Source organism: Pelobates fuscus, chromosome 6 (assembly GCF_036172605.1).
Source record: "Pelobates fuscus isolate aPelFus1 chromosome 6, aPelFus1.pri, whole genome shotgun sequence".
In the NCBI taxonomy this organism is placed as follows: Eukaryota; Metazoa; Chordata; class Amphibia; order Anura; family Pelobatidae; genus Pelobates; species Pelobates fuscus.
Window position 1 is genome coordinate 36,222,967 of NC_086322.1, and position 27,788 is coordinate 36,250,754.

The following is a 27,788-nucleotide window of genomic DNA, read 5'->3' on the forward strand; positions in this document are numbered from 1 at the left end:
TGAATCTAAAATGGATGCTGTAGAGGAGGTGGGAGGGCCTGGAAGGGAGGGTCTGCTGCTGATTGGCTGGAATGTGTCTGCTGACTGTGAGGCACAGGGTCAAAGTTTACTCAATGATGACGAATAGGGGGCGGATCGAACCGCGAATGTGTTCGCCCGCCGTGGCGAACACGAACACGCTATGTTCGCCGGGAACTATTCGCCAGCGAACAGTTCGGTACATCACTATTCACCTACTGTCACCGAATGTCATACGTGTTTTGTTCTAATTGGATGTTTGTCTTGTTTATCTAGCGTACAGCTCTGCAGAATGCGTTAGCGCCATGTAAATAAATGCAATCATTGTATTTCTCCACAATATACACGGTTTCACAAATGAATCCCACAGAACTGATCTGGGTTATGGCTGACTAGCCAGAATGGTCTATAAATCTGGAATCCTCAGCTACGTGTGTCTGTGCCTGGAAGCTCTCCTTGAGAAATTCAATACAGCTGGCACAGGATCAGAGTACAGTGTGTTCTGTGTGATAATATAACTAGTAGGGGGGAGGAGTGAGTGACAGTTCTATTTAGCCAGTGGTTTACTTGGGGTGTTTCCACCCATTGCAGATTCACCCATTCAAATAAAAGATCATTTTAAAGGCGGGCCCAGGGTCTGCGATACAGTCATGAAAAAGCAAAGCAGGAAGTGTTGAAGAAAATAGGAAGCAAAGGGGATACTGTGTATCTGTTGAGCCTGCTTACCAAGAAATACAATAAGTAAGTAACAGAGATACTTTGCTGCAATTTCCAATAACATAATCTGCTGGAAGTTATGGGGTTAAACGGCCTTTTGGATTAGGGCCTTTAGGAGCGTAGCTTGGCGCAGGCTGATAACATTCTTGTAACAAAATAAAAATCGCTCCTTTACTTTACAAGCTCTGATTATTCACAGAATTCACAGAATGCGTTTTTTTTTAAATATTTTTTTATTATATGCTATTCCAGCAAAGCCTCTCAGTTTCAGACAATCCCTGGAGCTTCCCCTTCTGTGAATTACAACTATCATCACTCTTTGCCAGCCCAAAACTCTCCATGGCTCCCCTGATCCTTTCTACCTTTTCTAATAAACGCCATTATTTTCCGTTTATACGTGCATTGCATGTGCAGGCATAGAGCCATTTCAGTTTCTTGTATCACTTATGAAAACTTTTCCCATAAGGCTAAACCCCTTCACGACAAGAGTTTAAGTAAATACAATGATATCGTTACAGTGTGGGCATGGCATCTGACATTATTATTATTATTTTATTATTTATATAGCGCCATCAGATTCTGTAGCGCTGTACAATGGGACATGAAAGGGTTAAGAGAAAAGCATGGTTAATTCATTAAACTGAGAACCACGTAGAATTGTCCAATGAAGCAGCCAAATTTCATTTTATGATATACTTACTAAATCCTGAATTGTTGCAAATTATAAACCCGGATTGCAAATTGTAAGCAAACATAGGGGGTTTGGGAAAATTGTCCAGCTTCTCTATAGTCACAATTTAAGCCCTAATTTTCAATCCATATTTCAATTTCCTACCTTTTGAAACGTTTAGTGAATAATCTCTTATTTTTTACTACTTTTTTACTGTTTAGCTGTTTTGGACAGACAAAATGACTATGAGAAGCATATTTTATTCTTTTTTTTTTTAACGTACTCAAGTATATTTAAATATCTAGTTATCATTTCCCCTTTCTCATGAATGCTTTAAAATTTACAGTAATTACCAATCAGTATTTTTTTTTTATTAATTTTGATAAAATTGCACTTTGTATCTCATTTCCTGCTTACTTTGAGTTTGAAAATAAATATTAAAGGAAAAGTGTTGTTTCTGGTCCAAATGCTATGTGAAAGATGACAACTTTGGCTCTTTTTTTTTTTCAATTGGGCATAGTGTAGATATATTGATAATAGATTTATCGCACAGAGTGGCAATATTTTATCTTTGACACTGGTCCACAGCCTTACTTACCTGATCCTGACTCCCACAGAGTCTACTTTTACAGGGATTTCTGGTTCCACAGTGCCGTACAGGCATGCCAGCACGTGGTCTTAGGTACCAACCAAGGTTCTTGGTCCCCTGCTGCAACTATCGTCCTTCTCAGCCCAGGCGGTATGCTTGTCTGACTGAGACACGTTGTAAAGCAGGATATGTTAGAAAGCAGAGTCCCAGCCATCCTGGATTCCAACTGGTATTGGCTGCCTGGTGGTGGCTCACTGCAGCCTCCTGTCTGGGTTAATGCTGGGAGTTGGAAGCAGTGTGGGAAGGCTGATAGGGAGTGTGACTTTAATGGCACTCTATTTTAAATGTTCTGAAAAAACAGGCATTTTCACACTTAAATGGATACAAAGCTGTATTCCTGGCACTATCGCTCCTCCTGCCTCCCCCCTACCTGGCGCCCCCCTGCCTGGGTGAATAAAGGATTAAAAACCCTTTATTTGCTCTGCTTATCCCATCGCTGACAACCTGCGACGAGAGGGTGCTAATGCGATTGCGCTGCAAATGGGATGCACATTAGACCTCCCCATGAGAGACAGCCATTGGAGGCGGACTAAGAGCTGCAATGTAAACGTTGCTGTTTTCATGAAACTGCAATGGTTAACATTCCAGCATTAAGTGCAAAAGGGACACTGCACCCAGACCACTTCAATAAGCTGCCTATAGTGTCTCTCTAATTCTACTATGTTTCAATTGCTTTAATCCTGATTTTTCTCCTTAACTACTGGTGTACGAACCCTTAGCATTTTGTCTGACCTTAACATTGGATCGCTTGCTGAAGTGCTTTATGTTTGCATCATGTGTCTTTTTTCATTTTGTAAAAAGAGATGATTTCTGTAGAAATCAGCACTTTTATAAATTAACCTTGTTACACCTCCCTGGCTGTGAACCAGACAGAAAGCCCTGTTACTTCCTGGTTGTTTAACTCAATGAAGCTCCATGAAGCTAAGCTAGCTCAAGAGGATGGCAATTGATCAGAGCATCTGCCTTGCAAAGACTTTGTAATGGGCTGTAATACAGCTCATTGTGAAGCCTGTAACCGGACAGCCACAGAGAATGTGTGCTGAGGAAGGTGGGAAGGGCTTGCAGGAGCTGCAGACAGAAGATCTGCAGCTATCACTAGCCATAATTCCACATACCCCAAGGAAAAGATGCAAAGCAAATTATTATCCTTTCAAGGTGACAAATGTCAAGGATTACTAACACGATATGATTGACAGTCTGCCTCGGAATGTAGAAGTAACTATGCCAGCTCTTTCTAAGATTGCTCGCAGTATAAACAACATTTTAAGAAACAACAAACAGGGGGATTCCCGTTTAGAATTTCCTCAAAACTAAATACCATTACAGCCCGCATTACCTAATTTTCTATAAAATGTTATAAAAATCAGCCTGGATTCATGTTGTTTGAATAGCAAAGGCTGCTCTCTTCAGTTACATTATACACTCCTGTAGGCCCAGAATTCCCCCACCTCTTCCAAACTGATAGAAAAAGCACAAAGTGTGTGGGTGTGTAGTGCATAAATGTCTGTGTGTATGTATTTCTAAGTATGTGTTTGTGTATAGTGTGTATGTACAGTGAGTGTAGCCGTATACGTGTTTGGGTAACTGTGTTTTCATTAGTGTGTGTAATCGTGTGGGTAGTAGTAGTATCTCCCCCAATGCTGGGCATAACCCGCAAAGACATTAAAGGGACACTATAGGCACCAAAACAACTTTAGTGTAATGTATAGATTAGGTATATAGACATGCCTTTCATATAGATTATGCCTTTTGTATAGATTATGCCTCTTAATGTATAGATTATGCCTTTTGCACTCTCATTGCCTATAGTATCCATTTAATAATCAGCCCCTCCTCCCCCCCTCCCTCCCCTCCCCCCCCCCCACCATCACCAAGAAAATCGACAAGTAAAATGAGAAGGTAGGGAATGGGATCATCACTTAGATACATCTTTGATTTACTAAAATAGACTTTGTCTGTCATAGGGATCAATCCCAATAAGGGTTTCTTAGTTATTTGCACAATTCTTGTCCTTATACACTGCTTAGATACATCAGTACAAGACATAATTAATAGTCTAAGCAGTCAATGTATAGGTAGTAGGGTTGTTTTACCCAAGTAGTGATCCCATTCCCTTCTTCCTCATTTTACCGTTTGTTTAAATTTTGGCTGCCCAACTGCAGTATGTGGACATTGTGTGGGTAACAGTGGGGGCAGCCAAGTGTGCATGTGTAACAGTGTGTCCAGTAGTATGGGTAACAGTGTGTGTATGTAACAGTGTGTGCAGCAGTAAGGGTGGCAGGGTGTTTGTGTAACAGTATGGGTAACAGTATGTGTGTGTTACAGTTTATGCAGCAGTATGGGTAACAGTGTGTGCAGTAGTAAGGGTGGCAGGGTGTTTGTGTAACAGTATGGGTAACAGTATGTGTGTGTAACAGTTTATGCAGCAGTATGGGTAACAGTGTGTGTGTGTAACAGTGTGTGCAGCAGTAAGGGTGGCAGGGTGTTTGTGTAACAGTATGGGTAACAGTGTGTATGTGTAACAGTGTGTGCAGCAGTAAGGGTAGCAGTGTGTTTGTGTAACAGTATGGGTAACAGTGTGTGTCTGTAACAGTGTGTGCAGCAGTATGGGTACCAGTGTGTATGTGACCTTTGATTTGAGTTGTCCAGTCCTCTCCTCTCTCCCTCCTGCACATCACGGTGTTCAGTCTGAGGGCGTGGGGTCATACACAGATTGCTGTTTACAGGCTGAGGGGGCAAAGCAATGCACAGATTACAGTGTTCAGTCTGAGGGGGCGGGGCCCTATACAGATCACTGTGTTTAGTGTGAAGGGGCGGTGCTCTACACAGATCACTGTGTTTGGTGTGAAGGGGCGGAGCCATTCACAGATCATGGTGTTCATTCTGAGGGGGCGGGGCCCTATACAGATCACTGTGTTTAGTGTGAAGGGGCGGTGCTCTACACAGTTGACTGTGTTCAGTCTGAGGGGGCGGAGCCATGCACAGATCACGGTGTTCATTTTGAGGGGCGGGGCCATGCACAGATCACTGTGTTCAGTCGGAGGGGGCGGGACCATGCACACATCAGGCTTCACAGACTGAATACAACAATCCCAGAGTCCTGCAGCAGATTCAGGGCAGGAGCTTGGGAAGGGGATTTTAACAGGCAGAGTTGGTGTCCCCTACAGGACAGGTGCCTACTCTGGCTATTGAGAAATCCATCCATACTATACTCTTAACCCTATCCTGCCTACCAAAATCCTTCTTTAACACATTTTTGGATATTGATCCATGTAAATACAGTGTGGGAAATAGTAAAACTATATTTGTAAAAGTCATCATATAATCCTTTTTTTGTTCTTTTAAATGTAATATTTAAAGCTAAATTTTGCAATTCAGCTGTCAATTTACTACTATGGACATTTCAGTGAATACACTCCCAAGGTTAATCATGCAATGCAGTAATGATGGATTGCTTGGGTTCAGTGAAACAAATGGAGCCGTGCAATTGCCACAGTGAATTTGAAAGTAGTGTTTCCGATTGCACAGAGCGACACAATACATTGGTGCTGTGTAAACAAAACTAATTATGTCCCCTGTGATTACAAATTCTCAAGGTTATTCCCTAAACAGGCAAGGCTAAGCAACAAGAATGAGAAAGAAGACTGGGCAAGAAGGACCCTTACACCCTTTCTCTCTAAGGTTGGGTTCATTCAACCCAACTTTCCTGGACAGTCATGATGTGTGGATGTCTCCTACTGACATCCACACTTTTCTCATGTGTCTTACTTCTCAGACAGCAGGGAAAATGCAGAAAATGCATAGTATGCGTGCCTCATCAGATGCATACAAGAAGATGTCCCCATCTTAAAGGACCACTCTAGGCACCCAGACCACTTCAGCTTAATGAAGTGGTCTGGGTGCCAGGTCCAGCTAGGGTTAACTAATTGTTTTATAAACATAGCAGTTTCAGAGAAACTGCTATGTTTACCAATTAGTTAAGCCTTCCCCCTAATCCTCTAGTGGCTGTCTCACTGACAGCCGCTAGAGGCGCTTGCGTGATTCTCACTGTGAAAATCACAGTGAGAGCACGCAAGCGTCCATAGGAAAGCATTATGAATGCTTTCCTATGTGACCGGCTGAATGCGCGCGCAGCTCTTGCCGCGCGTGCGCATTCAGCCGACGGGGAGGAACGGAGGCGGAGAGGAGGAGGAGAGCTCCCCGCCCAGCGCTGGAAAAAGGTAAGTTTTTACCCCTTTCCCCTTTCCAGAGCCGGGCGGGAGGGGGTCCCTGAGGGTGGGGGCACCCTCAGGGCACTCTAGTGCCAGGAAAACGAGTGTGCTTTCCTGGCACTAGAGTGGTCCTTTAATGCTAAGTGGAGACTCAGACTTCTATCTTGCTGCTTGGACCCCAGCTTGGGAACACCAACAAAGACAGCCTCAACTGCAATTATCGAAATGTAAATACCTTTATTTCTTGATTATCAAAAAAGACACAGACTGTAGACCACAGGGTGAACATCAAGGTGAGGAAATATGAGACCACCTTCTAGTGCCATTCATGCTTGATAGCACTTCAGCTGAGACAAAGAGGACACGGATACATACGAGATGAGGCTTGCCTGACAGGGTGTTGTGATTGGTTGGCTTACAAATCAACCAATCAAGAGGCTTTGAATTCATGTTTTAAAGTGTGAGAATGAAGATCTGCCCTGCATTGAAATGTCACGTGGCATAGAGCCCTCAAAGGGCAAAACAGAATCTAATTTTGCTGCAACTGTTATTCTTTTTTTTTTTTAATTTGGGTCTTTTTTTATTTTTAAACCAGGTTATAATGGATTTTTTTGTCTTCATTGAGGCCCCATTATGATACGGGTTAGTGAATAACACCGAGAATGCTGTGTGCAAAGGTCATCTTTCCCTTGAATTTGTTGCCTTGGAGCTAAAAACATTATATAAAACATAACTCAACGCGGTTTGTCCCAGCTTGCCTTGTATTCCTAGATTTATTTTCTCATTATCATGTACATCTACCTTAAATAGCTGCTCAGCACATACGAACTGATAAGTAATAGCTATTTGAAATGAAGTTTTACTGATAAAAAAATACATGTAAGTACATGCAATGCACTTTATATATAGGTATTTGTCTGGTTTTTGGTGGCTTTTTTCATTGTTTCATTCAGTTGATATTACTTTTTTCTTTTGCAAACACTAAAATATATTAGCAATGAAACAGGTAATGTTTGAACAGGTATCTACTACCAGAGGGGATTACCGGTACCTGGTATATGGTGACGTGTTGGTGCATACAGACCTGTTAGAGTTAACTAACCATTTGATAATAAAATGCTGTATAATCTATACACTTTGGAACATGATTAAGTTATATATAGATATTCCATTTTAGCTTCTAGCTGCTCCTTTCAGAAAAGTCTACACATCAATGAAGGTCAGTTGCAGAAGCCATAAAGGGAAAATCTGCCACAATATCTCATTTTATATCTAAAAGCTAAATCTGAGGTTGTATTAGGCAATGTCTCAGCTTTACAGAGGATGGAGATGCTCCACTGGAAACCTTGTCCTTGTCTTGTTTCTACATTTTGTGTAATTTCCCTTTCAATATGACATTCCGATGACATTCAAAGTTTCTTCTTTTGTTTTTCAAGGCGTGTGGTTCAAGGCTCATGCACTCTCTTTTGTCTCCAAGCACTGATACATTTATAGGTAATCCTGCCAATAGTTTTGCTCCCAAATTACTGTATGTTGCCATTATTTCCGATAAGTAGATGTATTACTTCTTTAACCCCTTAAGGACACATGACATTAGTGACATGTCATGATTCCCTTTTATTCCAGAGGTTTGGTCCTTATGGGGTTAAACTTTGTTTTTTGCATACAGATTTCCCCTGTATTCACCCAAGATGCATAACAGAACGAACGTGGCTTGGACAACGATTCACTCCTGATTCTGATCTCCCCCAGCAGTAAAGAAAGAATGAACATTAAAATAACACTAGACACCAAAAACTAAAATAATTGCTATGGAGGACCAAAAAAGCATAATTAAAACTTTATTACTTATAAAACCAACTTGTGAAAACACATATATATCTAGAATCCATATATATACACATTATATTATGATAAATATTCCTGTTCTTAAAAAGGGTAAATGTGACGATAAGATAAATCGCCAAATATAGAAAAAAAATACAGTACACTGGCTGGAAATTAAAATGAAAATGTAAATTATATTAATAGTTTAGATCACAAGGTCAAAAATATGCTTGACTCTATACTACTGAAAACTAGTCCCTAGATGGCGCAATACCAACCAACAGCACTAAGGCTAGGCAACAGCATGAAATAAAAGGATGAATGAGAACATACTGTTCAATTAGAAGAAACTCGTATTATAAGTTCTTCTTGGTTCGAAAACACAGCTATATTTTGGAAGATATGAGAAATACAAAAGAGAGTTGAAACTGAGATAAAAAGTAGTAGAATAACAGAAGAAATAGGCTACTAGATGCTAAATAAAGAAATAACTAGACATGTGCAATTCGTTTCGGTCCGAATTGAAATTCGGCAGAATTTCGGGTAATTAGGACATTCGGGTGCTTCCGACTGTCCGAATAGTTGAATTGCCGAAGTGCAGAAGTGCCGAATTGCCAAAGTCCCGAAGTGCCAAAATTACTGAATTTCCGAAGTGTAGTAGTGCCGAAGTGCCGAAGTGCCGAAGTGCCGAAGTGCCGAAGTTTCCGAAGTTCCGAGGTGTCAAAGTGCCGAAGTTCCAAAGCACAGTATTGCCTAAGTACTAATATACTTACCCAGTTAAAGAAGAAGAATGTTACACTGTATACAATATCAAATAAAAAGTATACAAACATAGCCAGGATTCAGCTGTAAGCATTTGCAACACTTACAACAATCAAGTAACACACATTCATATAAAATGTAAGTTACTTGGCCAGTCAATGTAATGACAGGAATGAATAAGTAGATAACTCCCTAATTCCCACGGTATTAGGAAGCTATCTACTAAAAGGCTTAAAGACCTAAATTGATCTTTCAGCCAAATTTACTAATACTAAGTAAAGATTACTTAGTATTAGTAAATTATGCCCCTACTCGCTATACCGCGAGTAGGGGCATGTCTATTAAACAGTGAGCAGCCTCAGTGAGCAGCCTCCCCCCTGGCCCCCACCCCTGACCGGTATGTGGGGGCCCTAAACCAGAATAAGGGGGAGGGACCTAATGTCGTCCCCCTGGTCTCCACCCTTGAGCGGTGGGAGGGCGCCCTAAACACAAATTGGGGGGGACCTAATGTCCTCCCCCTGGCCCCCACCCCTCAGCGGTGGGTGGGGGCCCTAAACACAAATTGGGGGGGACCTAATGTCCTCCCCCTGGCCCCCACCCCTGAGCGGTGGGTGGGGGCCCTAAACAAAAATAAGGGGGGGGACCTAATGTCCTCCCCCCTGGCCCCCACCCCTGAGCGGTGGGTGGGGGCCCTAAATGCAAATGGGGGGGACCTAATGTCCTCCTCCCTGGCCCCCACCCCTGAGCGGCGGGTGGGGGCCCTAAATACATATTTAACCCCTCTCCCCCCGGGTGACTAGGGGTCCCCAAACCCCTAGTCACCCCCTCCCCCAAAAAATAAACTCCTATCTACCCCCCTCAGCCTAAAAATAATGAGGTGGGACCTTTAACTAAATACCTGTAAAAATAACAATAAACTTACCATTCGATGGTTTCTTTCTTCTAAAATCTTCTTTTTTCAGCCCCAAAAAAGGCCAAATAAAAATCCATAATAACCGACGCAATAAAAAAACAAAACAAAAAACGAGCGCCCCCCAAAAAATGCATCTTCACCCATGGAGGGCTCCGCGCAGACTGAGCTCTGCAGGGCGGGGGAAGGCTTATAATCCATCTTCACCCACGGAGGGCTCCGCGCAGACTGAGCTCTGCAGGGCGGGGCAAGGCTTATAAAGCCTTGCCCCGCCCTGCAATTAGGCTCAGAGCACTCTGATTGGTGGGTTTAAGCCATCCAATCAGAGTGCTCTGACAGGTACCGTATATACTCGAGTATAAGCCGAGTTTTTCAGCCCATTTTTTGGGCTGAAAAACCCCAACTCGGCTTATACTCGAGTCAAGGTCTGTATTATGGCAATTTACATTGCCATAATACAGACTGGGGGAGAGGGGGGCTGGCAGAGCTGTAACTTACCTGTCCTGCAGCTCCTGTCAGCTCTCTCCTCCTCCGCGCCGTCCGTTCAGCACCTCGGTCAGCTCCCAGTGTAAATCTCGCGAGAGCCGCGGCTCTCGCGAGACTTACACTGGGAGCTGACAGAGGGAGCTGCACGGACGGCGCAGAGGAGGAGAGAGCTGACAGGAGCTGCAGAACAGGTAAGTTACAGCTCTGCCAGCACCCCTCTCCCCCCCACTGAACTGCCACTGGACCACCAGGGAAGGAGAGCCCCCCTCCCTGCCATGTATCAAGCAGGGAGGGGGGACGAAAAATAAATAAAAATATAAATAAAATAAGAAATAATAATAATAATAATAAAAAAAATAATAATAAAAAAAGGGGGGTATAAGGACCACTGTGGGAGGGGGGGGGGGGTATAAGGACCACTATGGGAGGGAGGGGGTGGGATAAGGACCACTATGGGAGGGAGGGGGGGTATAAGGACCGCTATGGGAGGGAGGGGGGGGGATAAGGACCACTATGGAAGGGAGGGGGGATAAGGACCACTATCGGAGGGAGGGGGGTGGGATAAGGACCACTATGGGAGGGAGGGGGGGAGAAAAGGAACACTATGGGAGGGAGGGGGGGATAAGGACCACTATGGGAGGGAGGAAGGGGGGGGATAAGGACCACTATGGGAGGGAGGGGGGGATAAGGATCACTAGGGGAGGGGAGGGGGAAGTAAGGACCACTAGGGGAGGGGGAAGTAAGGACCACTAGGGGAGGGGAGGGTAAGGACCACTAGGGGAGGGGTGAGTCAGGACCACTGGGGGAGGGGGGTGAAGGAACACGGGGGTGGGGAGGTAAGGACCACTGAGGGAGGAGGAGGGGAGGTCAGGACATATGGGGGGGGGCAAATATCCTTGCACCGGCCCTGCACACACTGCATTCATACACTGCATTCATACACACACTGCATTCATACACACACTGCATTCATACACACACTGCACTCATACACACACACACTGCACTCACACACACTGCATTCATACACACACACACTGCATTCATACACACACACACTGCACTCATACACACACTGCACTCATACACACACTGCACTCATACACACGCTGCACTCATACACACGCTGCACTCATACACACACACGCTGCACTCATACACACACTGCACTCATACACACACGCTGCACTCATACACACACACGCTGCACTCATACGCACACACTGCATTCATTATACACACACTGTAAATAAAATTCAATTAATATATTTTTTTTAGGATCTAATTTTATTTAGAAATTTACCAGTAGCTGCTGCATTTCCCACCCTAGTCTTATACTCGAGTCAATAAGTTTTCCCAGTTTTTTGGGGAAAAATTAGGGGCCTCGGCTTATATTCGGGTCGGCTTATACTCGAGTATATACGGTAAATGAAGAGACTGACAGGTAAGTCTCTACATTTACCTGTCACAGCACTCTGATTGGTTGGTTTGAAATCCACCAATCAGAGTGCTCTGTGTCATTTTACACAGCGTGGGAAAGTTCTTTGGAATTTTCCCACGCTGTGTAATTTGACTCATAACTCTCTCATTGGTGGATTAAGTAACCAATCAGAGAGTTATGAGTCAAATCACACAGCGTGGGAAAATTCCAAAGAACTTTCCCACGCTGTGTAAAATGACACAGAGCACTCTGATTGGTGGATTTCAAACCAACCAATCAGAGTGCTGTGACAGGTAAATGTAGAGACTTACCTGTCTCTTTATAAGCCTTCCCCCGCTCTGCAGAGCTCAGTCTGCGCGGAGCCCTCCATGGGTGAATAAGGATTTTTTTTTTTGCGCTCGTTTTTTTTTATTTATTTTTTATTGCGTTGGTTATTATGGTTTTTTATTTGGCCTTTTATGGGTCTGAAAAAATAAGATTTTAGAAGAAAGAAAACATTGAATGGTAAGGTATTTTCTTTTTTAACAGGTTCTTAGTTAAAGGTCCCCCCCCTCATTATTTTTAGGGTGAGGGGGTAGGTAGGTGGATCATTTTTTGAGGGGGTGACTAGGGGTTTGGGGACCACTAGTCACCTGGCGGGGACGGGAATTTTTTTTTTAGGGCCCCCACCCGCCGCTCAGGGGTGGGGGCTGGGGGGGAGGACAATAGTTCCCCCCCTATTGGTATTTAGAGCCCCCACCCACCGCTCAGGGGTGGGGGCCAGGGGGAAGGACATTAGGTCCCCCCCCTTTATTAGTATTTAGGGCCCCCACCCACCGCTCAGGGTGGGGGCCAGGGGTGAGGACATTAGGTCCCCCCCCTTTTTTAGTATTTAGGGCCCCCACCCGCCGCTCAGGGGTGGGGGCCAGGGGGGAGGACCTTAGGTCCCCCCACCTTTTAAGGATTTAGGGGCCCCATCCGCCGCTCAGGGGTGGGGGACAGGGGGGAGGACATTAGGTCCCCCCTTATTTTACTGTAGGGCCCCCACCCACTGCTCAGGGGTGGGGACCAGGGGGGAGGACATTAGGTCCCCCCTATTACTATTTAGGGCCCCCACCCTCCGCTCAGGGGTGGGGGCCAGGGGGGAGGACATTAGGTCCCCCCTTTATACCAATTTAGGGCCCCCACCTGCCGCTCGGGGTGGGGGCCAGGAGGGAGGACATTAGGTCCCCCCTTAGTAGTATTTTGGGCCCCCACCCACCGCTCAGGGGTGGGGGCCAGGGGGGAGGACAATAGGTCCCCCCCATCATTTTACTTTAGGGCCCCCACCCGCCGGGGGGCCTATTTTTTTTTTTTAAGACAGTGAGCAGCCACAGGCTGCTCACTGTTTACTAGACATGCCCCTACTCGCGGTATAGCGAGTAGGGGCAAAATTTACTAATACTACCGTATATACTCGAGTATAAGCCGACCCGAATATAAGCCGAGGCCCCTAATTTTATCCCAAAAAACTGGGAAAACTTATTGACTCGAGTATAAGACTAGGGTGGGAAATGCAGCAGCTACTGGTAAATTTCTAAATAAAATTAGATCCTAAAAAAAATATATTAATTGAATATTTATTTACAGTGTGTGTATAATGAATGCAGTGTGTGCGTATGTGTGTGTGTATGAGTGCAGCGTGTGTGTATGAGTGCAGTGTGTGTGTGCATGAATGCAGTGTGTGTGTGCATGAATGCAGTGTGTGTGTGTATGAATGCAGTGTGTGTGTGTATGAATGCAGTGTGTGCAGGGCCGGTGCAAGGATATTTGCCGCCGTAGGCAAAAAAAAATTTGCCGCCCCCTCCCCCCCCCATATGTCCTGACTTCCCCTCCTCCTCCCTCAGTGGTCCTTACCTCCCCACCCCCGTGTTCCTTCACCCCCCCAGTGGTCCTGACTCACCCCTCCCCTAGTGGTCCTTACCCTTCCCTCCCCTAGTGGTCCTTACTTCCCCCTCCCCTCCCATAGTGGTCCTTATCCCACCCCCTCCCTCTCATAGTGGTCCTTATCTCCCTTCTCCCTCCCATAGTGTTCCTTATCCCCCCCATCCCTCCCATAGTGGTCCTTATACCCCCCATCCCTCCCATAGTGGTCCTTATCCCACCCCCTCCCATAGTGGTCCTTATACCCCCCTCCCTCCCATAGTGGTCCTTATACCCCCCTCCCTCCAATAGTGGTCCTTATCCCCCCCCTCCCATAGTGGTCCTTATCCCCCCTCCCTCCCATAGTGGTCCTTATACCCCCTCCCTCCAATAGTGGTCCTTATCCCCCCCTCCCTCCCATAGTGGTCCTTATCCCCCCCCTCCCTCCCATAGTGGTCCTTATACCCCCCTCCCTCCAATAGTGGTCCTTATCCCCCCCCTCCCTCCCATAGTGGTCCTTATCCCCCCTCCCTCCCATAGTGGTCCTTATCCCCCCCTCCCTCCCATAGTGGTCCTTATACCCCCCTCCCTCCAATAGTGGTCCTCATCCCCCCCCTCCCTCCCATAGTGGTCCTTATACCCCCCTCCCTCCCATAGTGGTCCTTATCCCCCCCCTCCCTCCCATAGTGGTCCTTATACCCCCCTCCCTCCCATAGTGGTCCTTATCCCCCCCTCCCTCCCATAGTGGTCCTTATACCCCCCTCCCTCCCATAGTGGTCCTTAACCCACCCCATCCCTCCCATAGTGGTCCTTATACCCCCCCTCCCCTCCCATAGTGGACCTTATACCCCTTTTTTTGTTATTAATTTTTTTTTTATTATTTATTATTTTATTATTATTTCTTATTTTATTATTATTATTTTTTTCGTCCCCCCTCCCTGCTTGATATATGGCAGGGAGGGGGGCTCTCCTTCCCTGGTGGTCCAGTGGCAGTTCAGTGGGGGGGAGAGGGGGGCTGGCAGAGCTGTACTTACCTGTTCTGCAGCTCCTGTCAGCTCTCTCCTCCTCTGCGCCGTCCGTTCTGCTCTTCTGTCAGCTTACACTGTAAGTCTCGCGAGAGCCGCGGCTCTCGCGAGATTTACACTGGGAGCTGACCGAGGTGCTGACCGGACGGCGCAGAGGAGGAGAGAGCTGACAGGAGCTGCAGAACAGGTAAGTTACAGCTCTGCCAGCCCCCCTCTCCCCCGGTCTGTATTATGGCAATGCAAATTGCCATAATACAGACCTTGACTCGAGTATAAGCCGAGTTGGGGTTTTTCAGCCCAAAAAATGGGCTGAAAAACTCGGCTTATACTCGAGTATATACGGTAAGTCATTTTTACTTAGTATTAGTAAATTTGTCTGAAAGACCAATTTAGGTCTTTCAGCCTTTTGTTAGATAACTCCCTAATACCGTGGGAATTCCGAAGTTCCGAAGTGTCGAAGTGCTGAAGTGTCGAAGTGCTGAAGTGCCGAAGTGCTGAAGTGCCGAAGTTCTGAAGATGCATAATTTCCTAAGTGTCGAACAGCCGAAGTGCCGAAGTTCCGAAGTTGCCGAAGTTCCGAATTGCGAAAATTCCGAATTTCGGAATGCCGAACCGAACCGAAAATTTTCCCCATGCACATGCCTAATGATTAGCGTATCCCCTTTAGATATTATAAATATGCTCTTATATCCTTATCTTAAGGGGCCTTGATGTTTTCCCCACGCATTGGAGGCCGCATGGGCATACGAGAACATATTATAGGTATTACAGGTAATAAAAGATTTAATAAAAAAATATATTATTAAAAAATTATTATTAAAAGAGTAAAAATGATCAACCTTTCTTTCTTTGTTTTTTTCTACCTTTTTCTACCTTCTACCTACACCCCATACGGTCACCACAATAGAAAAAGCCTTTTTGTGTATTCTTAATCTTAGATAAAAAGCCACTTGTTCTTTTTCTATAAAACTTGTAGTCAAATTTGTTTGAGATTTTGGGACTCCTAAATACAACTTTTGGTTTTGTCTCTACATATTTAAGGAACTATCCTGCTGCAAAATATACCAATTTTTTTCCAGAATTTTTCTTAAGTCACCTGCATTAGTATTGAATTCAAAGATTATTGGAACTTCCTCACTCGCTGTTAATTCTAGTTTAGACTTATACTTAAGGAGAGCAGGTCTCTCATAGTTTTTAATTTTCAAAATGTCATTTTTTTAATGCTTTTTTGTTATACCCCTTATTAGAGAATTGGTTACTCATAAGCTCGGCTTGTGCTGCTAAATCTTTTATATCAGTACAATTTCTCTAAAGTCTTAAGAATTGTACCTTAGGGATATTATCCAGCCAAGGTCTAAAGTGACAGCTGCTTCTATGTATGTAGCTATTTACATTGACTTGCTTGAAAAAGGTTTTTGTTTTAATTTGTCCCACTGATATAAAAATAGTCAAATCCAAAAAGTTAATATTAGTGTTATTAAATTCATTGGTGAGCTTAATATTCCAATCATTTAAATTTGAGGGATGGATAAAATCAACTGCAGAACAACAGTCTCCCTTCCAAATCATAAAGATATCGTCAATATATCTCTTATAAAGAACCAGGGTTTCCCTCAGCCATGCCCTGAATAAATAAAGGATTCCTCCCAGTGTGCCATAAACAAATTGGCATAGCTGGGGGTGAACCTGGTTCCCATAGCCGTGTCATAGCTGGGGACGAACCTGGTTTCCATAGCCGTATTTGTATCAGGTCCACAATGTTAGAGTTCCAATGTCTATATATAGAAGGATATATCCAAGTGGTTAGGGAATTACAATGGTTGCATGTATGTTCTGAAGTTGGAATAAATCATGTCCAATGCAACTTTGTATCCAACCTTAAATTAAAAGAGACACCCAAATCTAAGTGTATAATTAAAACAATATTTTATTCCCTTAAAAAAAAAAAAACTCTAAGTAAGTTTACAAGATAAAGTGGTGGAAATTATCTCTAAGTGCCACTACAACAACATTAGAGCACTAGTCGGAATGTATATGGTTACCGCTCTGTAATGGACTCCTGCAGACCGGTCCTGTGCACTGGAACCGATGCCCTTGAAGGAACGCTGACTTACACGTGCTGCTGTGATCACTTCCAATATTCAAACTCTAACATTGTGGACTTGATCAAAATATTGTTTGTTGCTTTTTCCCTATTTTCGGTCGATAAGGGAATATCTGCTAAGCACCGATACTGTTTTTTATTTAATTTTTGTCTATTTCATATTTAAAACTTGGGAAGGTTTTTATAGTATCTGGCACCATTTGTTATGTAGTGTCCTAGTATCCTTTTAATTTGTACTTCCACTCTTTTACTGCTGCTATCACTGGCTGCTATCAGTTTACACATAGCTCAGTTCAGTGTTTAGTGGGGGGAGAGAAAGCTCTAGTTGCATGTGTGGTTTGTTCATGCCATATGCACAACTGCTATTGGGCATCTGGGCCTGATGGTTCCCGCTGCTTGATTGACACCTCTGAAGCTCAGTCTTAAAGATGAAGTGTTTTTTACAAGCTGTAGAAGTTCTAAGCCAAACTCATAGCTGAATAATCTCAGGGTGTTCTGTGCAACATTTTTGATGGTACTTAAAATAACTCTTTAAGTACTCCATTAATATGTACAACCATTTTAGGAATACACTGTCCTCAATTTGACAAACCCTGGTATAGATAATCTATTCTGTGAATAGCAGACACTTTAATACTTAATGGTTATGTTTATATATATATATATATATATTACTGACAATATTTCTCTTTTAGATTGAAGAATGGGTTGGGCCGAAGATCAATTCCACAAATACCTAATGAATAATATGAAATCTTTAGAGGTGATAAATCTGACTGAGATTTTACAGTATCTACCTTGTCTCAGCACTCAAAACCAGGTAACATATGTCTCATTGCTTATAGTCCTTCATCTTCCTTTAACTTTGTAATTGGTACCAATATGGACCATGACAGCCAGATCATCTGCAGCCACTCACCGTAATCCATCCATGGTGGGTGGGAGTCCTAAACCATAAAATGGGGGATGGACCTATTTTCACCCACACCCATTGGTGGGGACCCTAAACAATAAAGTGGGAGTGGACCTATTGTCCCTCCCAGCACCTCAACTTTGGAAGCAAGTGGGGGCACTGAATAATAAAGTGGGGGTGGATCAATTGCCGACCCCCGGCCTTCACCCACTGTCAGCGGCGGTGGGGCTAGTAATAAAAATCACCATGTGTGGTGGAGTGCCAACCTCTCCGCTGTTGAGGGCTAGGCCTCTGTGGTATTTCCACTCTGATGCCATCCACCAACTTTTGTAGCATTCGCCACCAGAATGCTGCACAGAGCCGATCCAAGCATGCTGGCAGCCTGCCACAGTGGTGTGTGGGATCAGCGCTGTTTGCAGGAGCCGTCTTAGTGCAGGCAGCCGCCATCTTAGGCGAGTTGAGTTGCTTTGCTTTTTCTCGCTTGTGCCCATCTGTCTTGGCCTGTGTGTGTAGTTCCAGGTTTGTAGTAATGCCGTGGTGGACATGGATGACCCCCGCCAGTCCACAGGGGGAGGGGGGAAGAATCTGCGATGCCCGCCGCTTCTATTTTTAAATATTACAAGGAGTCTCTTTGTTATATAAAATGAACAAAATTTCGTCCAACAAGCAATTTGTTCTTCGCTCATTAGTTGTAATTTGTATTCATCTATTAGTTATTCGGATGAATAGACAAATAGCCGAAATTCGGACAAAAATATGTTCATCTGGAAACTAATTCCCAAGTCTTATAGATACCACACAATTCTGTGAGTTCTAGTGCTGCAAAACTCTATGGTATAGTCATACATGCCACCTATTACTATGAGTTTTATTAATGTGGAGCTTTGCGCTACGCCAGTGCACAAATTACTGTGAGTATTATGACCGTGGAGCTCTGCAATACACTCATATACATCAACAATTACATTACATTACATTTTGTTCCAGGTAGAAATTATACACTTAGATTTGGGTGTTTTTGTTTGTTTATTTTTAAAGGAAACTTTAAGGCGACGAATAATTTTGGAGGGTAATGAAGCCACCATGTGGGACTTCATTAATGACCTAAGAAAAAGAGATGATTGGGTGAATCAGTTCCTGCAAGCGATTCGATTGAGAGACCTTGGTTCGCTTGCAGACAGACTACAAGAAGTCTATAACAGTTTTCTGCTCCCAAGACGTGAGTCAAAATTATTATTTTTCTTAAAACATTTTTTTATGTAGTTGTCTTTGTTTCAAATTTTGAAATGAATAAAACAAACAATGAACAGTTAGACAGGCATTAGGTACAAAGAGAGAGTAACTGAATATCAGCCCAATACAATCAGACAAATGAACATCATAAATCAAACATTCTGTGGGACACTATAGTCACCTGAACAACTTCAGCTTAATGAAGATCTATAGCTCCCTGCAGCCTTTCTCATGTAAACACTGTATTCTGAGAAAAAACGGTGTTTACATTACAACCTAGGAACACCTCCAGTGGCAGTCACTCAGATGGCCACCAGAGGGACATCCGAGATCAGGGCTGCCTAACTCGCATTCATCATGTTTTCATGTCTTCACGCTTGGGTGAATACATCAAACGTGATGACAGCAGGCAGGAGGCACTGTGAATGCGCCTCCTGTTTCCTGTAGTAACCCAGAGAAGGCAGGAGGGTGCAGAGATCTCCTGACTTCAAACAGTAAGTACACTTATTTTAAAAATTGAGAGTGAGTGTGAGAGAGTGTGAGTGTGTGAGAGAGTGAGTGAGAGAGACAGTGAGTATGAGAGAGTGAGTGTGAGATTGAATGAGAGAGTGAGTGTGAGAGAGAGTGAGTGTGAGATAGAGATAGAAATAGATAGATAGACATAGATAGATATAGATAGATAGAAATAGATAGATGGATAGATAGTGTGTGTGTGTATGTTTAACAATATTTATTTAAAATTTGTGTATTTTTATACAAAAACTATATATAGAGATTTCTCTATATATAGTGTTTGTATACTTACTTTGGGCTGGAGGGTTGCCGATGGAGGGGGCCGGGCATAGACAGTGAGCTGAGCTGTCAGTCAGCTCACAAACCCCCATACCCCGCACATGCACGGTAGACCGCTGAGTTCATTCATAGGGCGCATTTGATGCCACTCTATGAAGAACGCGATTGATGCAGCGCGAAGTTGCGCATGCACACCAGATCGCTATGACACTTCTCTAAGAGAAACGTCTGATTGAGCCCTGGTACTTCTTAATTTTGCCGAAAAAGGGGGCGAGACTTCCTGAGGAGCTCGGCGCGGGAACGGATGAAAGTTTATATGAGAAATAGGACTTGGATTTATTTTTTTAAATGGGAAGTTCATATAAAAGCAAGAAAGAAGGCTAGGGGACCTGTTTTTCTTGCTTTTATATGTTCACTATAGTGATCCTTTAAACAATATCCACAACAGAAGAAAAAAGGGGATGAGGCAGACCAGGCCAGGAGGGTGGGCAGGGGTCATATTAATTGTTTAGATTGAACAAGTGAAATTTTGTTTATTATCGCATGTGTTGCATTTGGATTCCAAGAATAATTTTTTTTTAGCAGCATTGTTAAAGGACCACTCTAGGCACCCAGACCACTTCAGCTTAATGAAGTGGTCTGGGTGCCAGGTCCTTCTAGGGTTAACCCATTTTTTCAGAAACATAGCAGTTTCAGAGAAACTGCTATGTTTATGAATGGGTTAAGCCTTCCCCCTATGTCCTCTAGTGGCTGTCTCATTGACAGCCGCTAGAGGCGCTTGCGTGCTTCTCACTGTGATTTTCACAGTGAGAGCACGCCAGCGTCCATAGGAAAGCATTGTGAATGCTTTCCTATGTGACCGGCTGAATGCGCGCGCAGCTCTTGCCGCGCGTGCGCATTCAGCCGACGGGGAGGAGAAGAGGAGGATCGGAGGAGGAGAGCAGGAGGAGATCTCTCCGCCCAGCGCTGGAAAAAGGTAAGTTTTTACCCCTTTCCCCTTTCCAGAGCCGGGCGGGAGGGGGTCCCTGAGGGTGGGGGCACCCTCAGGGCACTCTAGTGCCAGGAAAACGAGTATGCTTTCCTGGCACTAGAGTGGTCCTTTAATGTATTCAGCTAATTGAAATAATGAGGATTATATGTGTTCATTTAGTTTAAAAGGATTATAAAATGATTGTCTTTCTTCAGAACCAGGCAATCCTCGACCACTTCCTCCACCAGGAGTCCCCCAAGCATCAAGCTTATATTATTCAAGTCAGTCTAGTCCACAACAGCCCCAACAAAACCCAACAAATATACAACCTTTGCAACCTGTATCCATTCTGCCAAATGCGTTGAATTCAGAAATGTTTCAGTCACCTGTTCCAGTTCAGTCACAACCTTTTTCTTCATTGCCATCTGAGGGGCTTCCTGGAGCTTCCATACAACCAAACCAAGTTGACGTACAATCTTTTTCTTCATTACCAACTCTGGCGGCTCCAGAAACCCCTCTTTCAAAGCCGCTAAACAAGGTTCAGCCACAACTTTCTCCTTTGCTATCTCAGGGTGTTCTTGACACGCTTTCATCAAACAATGTTCAGCCACAACCTTTATCGTCCCCTCACAGGCTTCCTGAATCCTTATCTTTGGTGCAGCCAAACAATCCATTAGTCCAAGAAACAGGTCCAGCCTTATTACCATTAGAAAGTAAATCCAATCTGCCTCTCTCCAAAATGGAAACAACCCCTGAACCTAGTATTCAATCATTTTCACTTACAAAACGGGACAACAAAGTTTTACAAGCTAGTACATCCAATCAAGAAAATGTTCCAGTTAATGAGATATTTCCACTACAAGATACAGACCAGAAGTCCATCAATAATACTTTAATCAAGGTAAGTTCATTAACATTAATCAAAACAATCTACACATTTTAAAGGGTATGTGTGTAGTGCATGTGTATGTGTGTAATGTGTGAGAATGTATGTGCAAGTACCTATTTATGTGTTTGCAGGATGAATTAATGTACTGTGGATAGACTTGTGCAAGGAAAATTTATGAACAAGTTTGTCCAAATCAAATTACTTTTAATCCATACATGGATGAATTGATCCATCCAGGAGTTACCTGTGGGGTGTTATTCAATAAATAAGACTTCACAGATAAATCCCAGATGGCTTGATTAATTTCGGTGTGGATTAAAAAATTTGATTCAGAAAAACCAGCTCAAACTCATTTTTGCACAAGTCCAGTATGTAATGTGTTCGTGTGCATGTCTTTGTTTGTGCCTATGGGAATACAATGCATGTCTGTGTGTAACGTGTGTGGGGGACAAAAGAGGGACGAGGTGTCTCATAGAACCTCATTGTAATTGTAAGCAGAGGTAGTATTTTGCCCCTATTACTTGTGTTTCCATTCTACTATACTATATGTATAGCTTAATTTCAATATCTTAATTGTGATAAAGTCCATTTAAAGACCAAAACGTTTCTAATTTGGGCTTTAGACTTCTATAAGCACCACTGCATCTCATTGCAGTGGTTATGGTAAGATTAATCTTTGGGTGCTGTCCCCTGTTTTTGTCAAACTAAGGTAATGTACCTTACAATGGACAAACATAAAAATTGCAAAAGCCTAAAATTTTACATGTGCCTGGAAATTAGTTAAAGAATCATTCCTCTCAACTGAATTATTTTCATGGTAAAGTAAAAATCTTCTTTTGCTATTATCTAAAAAGACATGTTTTGCTTATAAAATAAGCATAAGTATATATCTTATAAAATGTATGTTGAAATTTATTACATAGAATTATAAATAATACTATGATGATGAGTATTATCAGATTACATATTTATGATCATCCTATATTCGTATTTATTCATTAACTCTAGTAATTCACCTTCTGTTTTGTGTTTCTTGAAGGTGGCAGAGAATCCCCATAAAACCCTCCCTAATTTCCAAAACACTCACCTGGAACACAGCAAAGACAGCTCCCAGCAATCTGACACCCCCACCCCTCTTCCAGACCTCGGAGCAACCAACATGCAGCCTCCCTTGATTAATCACCCTAATCCCAACACCATTGCATCATCATCATCATCATCATCATCATCCCAGATTACTCTACCTGCTCACAGCAGTCACACTGCTCAATCATCACCTGCCCAGATGACAAAGTCGAAACATATAACGGCCAGCACTCATCCATCATCCTCCCCAATCAAATTCACTGAGAGCATTCAGGCCAAAGACCAAATCACATCTGCCTCACCCACTCATACTAAACCAATCAACCCAGTCACACGCACTAATGCATCAACCAGCACCTACTCACCATCCACCCCAATCACTCGAGCGGACCATGGCACAGGGAGCAGTGCAAGACATAATACTGAAGTTCAGCAGGTAAGATATAATGATATGAAGATCATAAAACTATTATTATTTTTTTTACAACATGAAATCCATATGACTTACCTCAACCCGAGTGCTTCTATCACAACTGGGACTACTACAGCATTCACTTTCCATATCCTTCCTAGCTCTTGTTTCAGTCCTTGGTATTTGTCCATATTTTCATGTTCCTTCTCCATGATGTTATAGCCACTGGATATTGCCACATCCACCACGGCAATCTTCCATTCCTTGTCTACCACCAAGATGTCAGATTGGTTGCGCACTACTTATTATTTTTTTTGTTTCAAGCGCACTACTTGCAAGTCTGTCTGGATCTGAAAGTCCCACAAGATGTTGTCATTCTAAACTACCAATTGTGGTATCTCCCATCTGGACTTAGGCAGGTCCAGCCCATATTCTGTGCATATTTTTTGGTATTCAATCCCAGCAACTTGGTTGTGCTTCTCAGTGTATGGTGTCCCTGCTAACATCATGCACCCTTGCACCCGGCTACTTTGTGCTGGAGTAATATAGATACATAGACAACAGACAGACAGACATATTGACATATACATATTTCAACAATTTATATGACACAATGTTTATAAAATTAGAAATGCACCGTTCAGGAAGATTAAGATTAGCTACACCAAGTGTGTATGAGCAACCGGTAAAAATGTACACTTAATTGATAGATACTTATATAGCTGCAGTACCTAGAGCTTTCAATTAGTTCCTATACGGCAGCCATTAATATCTGCATTCATGAAAACATTAAGGAAGCTATTCAGTAAGCTTTTAGAAGGTTGATTATGTGATTGCGGCTCACAAAATGTCCCGACATAATGCCCTACTGTAAAATGAGACAAGACTCATTCACCTTCTTACTCCCAGGCTGATAGCAAAATGGTAATGCACATGGCATGGATTGCTATTCAATAAATATTGGTTTTGTCCCACAGGTACCGGAATAAGTAGAGAGATTGTTAATGCATTTGATGGTTAAATTCATGATTAACTTTTTTTGTTTGTTTGTTTTTGTTTTTGTTTTTTAGGTTAATCCTCTCGGAAGCCAAGCAGCTGCTAGTTCATCCGTGTGTCCAATGCAGGAAAAAATCGAAGATGAAGATGAGAATATTTTGAGCAAGCCTGGTGTACTATTATCAAGTGCAGAGGCTAACATACGTATCGGTGGGGATATAAATGGTTGTAGTGCATTATCAAGAAATGATGAATTGATGATCAGTGAAAGTTTAAGTGAAAATAACCATGATAATCAAACTCGTCCACCTGTGCTTCCTGAGCAGAGACCTGGTACAAGGCTAGACCGTGTCAGAGACACAAATGTTCCAACGCGAGGAGGCACAAGGAGCAGAGATCAAACTTCACCAAAACAACAAGCCAGCAGCAACACTCCAAAGCGTGCAACTGAATCTTCTCAAGGCTCTACAACAACAGAATATCATGACAGTCCAGAGGAAAATGAATACTTGCTTAATAATTCACCAAGGCATAACGAATACTTCAGAGTACTGTCCTCATCAGTACCAGCGCAGGAACCTGAAGAAAGCAGTTTCGATGAAGATACAGGAAGTTTCACTGTGAACGTTACAGGAGAAGCCAACATTGATCTTGGAGAAGGAAATGATCGACTGAAGTCTCAACAATCTTCAAACAATCTTCAACTATCCTCAAACAAGCAGCACATTGGGAAGGATGAGAAAGAGAGCAAACACTATGAAACCCAAACAGATAACAATTATACAAAACATCTTTTAATTTTAAGTATTTTTGTTGCTGCTATCGGCATATGGGTATGGAAAAAGAAAAACTAAATGTCATAAAAGTAAATATGTATGTGTATATGTATATATATATATATATATATATATATATATATATATATATATATATCTCAAGCGATAAACTGGAGCACTCAAAAGGACTTTTCTGTAGTGGATTTATTGTACAAAAAGCTTACATCAAAGTGTAAATCCACTACAGAAAAGTCCTTTTGAGTGCTCCAGTTTATCGCTTGATCTATATTTGGACGGTGGACACACCAAAGGCAAGATTTATCTGAGTTTATTCAGGGGTGAGTGCCTAAATTACAATTGTTTTACTATATATATATATATATATATATATATATATATATATATATATATATATATATATATATATATAGCAGGCCTCGGTATCCTGACTGGATCCTGTTAAGTTGGCCTCACTTGCAAATCACCAACCGCGAAGAGTATAGATAGTGACAGTAAATACAAACAATAGCCGATGCCAGGAAATCTTTATCCTCACTGATGCCAGGAAACCTGTACAATAAAACAAACTTTCTTATAAATTTAAGGTGCAAAACAGCCTGCAAAACCCCCTTTCAAAACACAGAACCCAAATACCTTAACAGAGCTCCGCAGCCCTGAGAGACTCGTAGTGCTTGGGTAAATGTGGTAAACCCGAACCAGGGGAGAAGAGTAGACCGATGGTCCCCGGTGAACCAGCCTCCCCAAATAGAACCCCCTTGTAGGCAAAGACCCACAGTTTGTGGGAAAGAGGCTAACCTGCAGTCCTCTCAAAGTACCAAGGTGACGGAGCCTTCCGTTACAATATATATATTGTTTTGTTTTTTTTTTATTGTTTCTTTTTTCGTATTACAAAACATTTTCTGATGGTTTCAATGTCCTGTAATTTTTTCCCCCCAATTTTAATGACTGTTTAAATATGAGGGATATTTACCAGACTGGAATTCACCTCTGTGTTTGAATACTCAAAATATTACCCGTACACCCAAGAATGGTTTAAGCCCTAAAGGTAAGCGTTTATTTAGATGAAGTTGTTTTGGTCCACGGAGCACCCCTTTAAGACAGTGAAATGACACAATAAATATATGCATGGAAGTAACCTCATACGTACACACCGACTGCTATCGTTTTGTGAACCTACACATTATATTTTACATCAATCTTTTCTCTATTGTCCATAACTATCTTACACTAAACATTACATAAATAAAGACTGCAAAAAGAGAAAAAAAATCACATAAGGGTTATATTTATGCCACAACACTGCATGGTCAGCTTTTTTTAATGGGTTAAACGCTAACGCTAACAGTTTTTAGACAAAGCATACTGACACCTTCAGAAATATTTTACTTATATCTTATATACAGTTGCAAGAAAAAGTATGTGAACCCTTTGGAATGATATGGATTTCTGCACAAATTGGTCATAAAATGTGATCTGATCATCTTCTAAGTCACAACAATAGACAATCACAGTCTGCTTAACAGTGGCGTACACATGACCTATGGGGCCCCGGTGCGAAAATTGATCCGGCGGGCACCTGGTCGCAGGGGTTGCGACCCCTGCGACCGCGGTATGTACACCAGTGCATGCAGATGCACACACACATAACCCCTTAAGGACCAAACTTCTGTAATAAAAGGGAATCGTGACATGTCACACATGTCATGTGTCCTTAAGGGGTTAAAGGACCACTACAGACACCCAGATCACATCAGCTCAATTAAGTGGTCTGGGTGTCAGGTCCCTCTAGTTTTAACCCTGCAGCTAAAAGCATAGCAGTTTCAGAGAAACTGCTATGTTTCACTGAGGGTTAATCCAGCCTCTAGCGGCTGTCTCACTGACAGCCGCTAGAGGAGCTTCCGCGATTCTAAGACACTGAACGTCCATAGGAAAGCATTGAGCATTGAGTAATGCTTTCCTATGGGCGGTTTGAATGCGCGCACGGCTCTTGCCGTGCATGCGCATTCGGAGCATGAGCGGCGGAGGAATCCCCAGCGCCAAGGGAGTCCGGCACTGGAGAAAGGTAAGTGCTGAAGACACACACACACTCTCACGAACAGACGCATACACACTAGCTAACAGACACACACATTTACTGACAGAGACACACTCAGCGACAGACATACAAACACACTCACTTACAAAACATACACTCTCACTAACACACACTCACTAACAGACATCAAACAGACTCACTAACACAAACACACTCAGTAACAGACACACACAGTAACACACTCACTGACACACACATTAACACTCACAGAAACACTCACAGTAACACTAACACACACACTAACACTCACATTAACAGTAACACACACAGTAACAATAACACTCACAGTAACACTAACACACACAGTAACACTAACACACACACTAACACTCACAGTAACACCAACACTCACAGTAACACTAACACACACACTAACACTCACAGTAACACTAACACTCACAGTAACACTAACACACACACTAACACTCACAGAAACACTAACACACACAGTAACACTAACACACACAGTAACACTAACACTCAGAGTAACACTAACACTCACAGTAACACTAACACACACACACTAACACTCACAGAAACACTAACACACACAGTAGCACTAACACTCACAGTAACACTAACACACACACACTAACACTCACAGAAACACTAACACACACAGTAACACTAACATTCACAGTAACACTCACAGTAACACACACACACACACTCACAGTAACACACACACTAACACTCACAGTAACACACACACAGACACACTAACACTCTCAGTAACACACACACAGACACACTAACACTCTCAGTAACACACACACACACACACACACACACTAACACTTTTTAAAAAAAAATTTAATCCCCCCAGCCTCCTTACCTTTTGGAGTGCTGAGGGGATTCCCTGGGGTCCAGTGGTGCTGCTGGGCTCCTGGGGGGGCGGTCACCT

The 27,788-nt window shown here is 43.0% G+C and overlaps 1 protein-coding gene across 1 annotated transcript; it reads left to right on the forward strand.

The window, feature by feature from the left end:
* Window positions 1–675: 675 nt before the first annotated feature.
* On the forward strand, window positions 676–24,881 carry MAVS (mitochondrial antiviral signaling protein). The gene is made up of 6 exons (XM_063425751.1): window positions 676–759; window positions 17,397–17,521; window positions 18,653–18,833; window positions 20,825–21,510; window positions 22,538–23,020; window positions 24,067–24,881. The coding sequence occupies exons 2-6, from the start codon at window positions 17,405–17,407 to the stop codon at window positions 24,844–24,846; spliced, it is 2,247 nt and encodes a 748-aa protein (XP_063281821.1). The 5' UTR covers window positions 676–759; window positions 17,397–17,404; the 3' UTR covers window positions 24,847–24,881.
* Window positions 24,882–27,788: the final 2,907 nt, after the last annotated feature.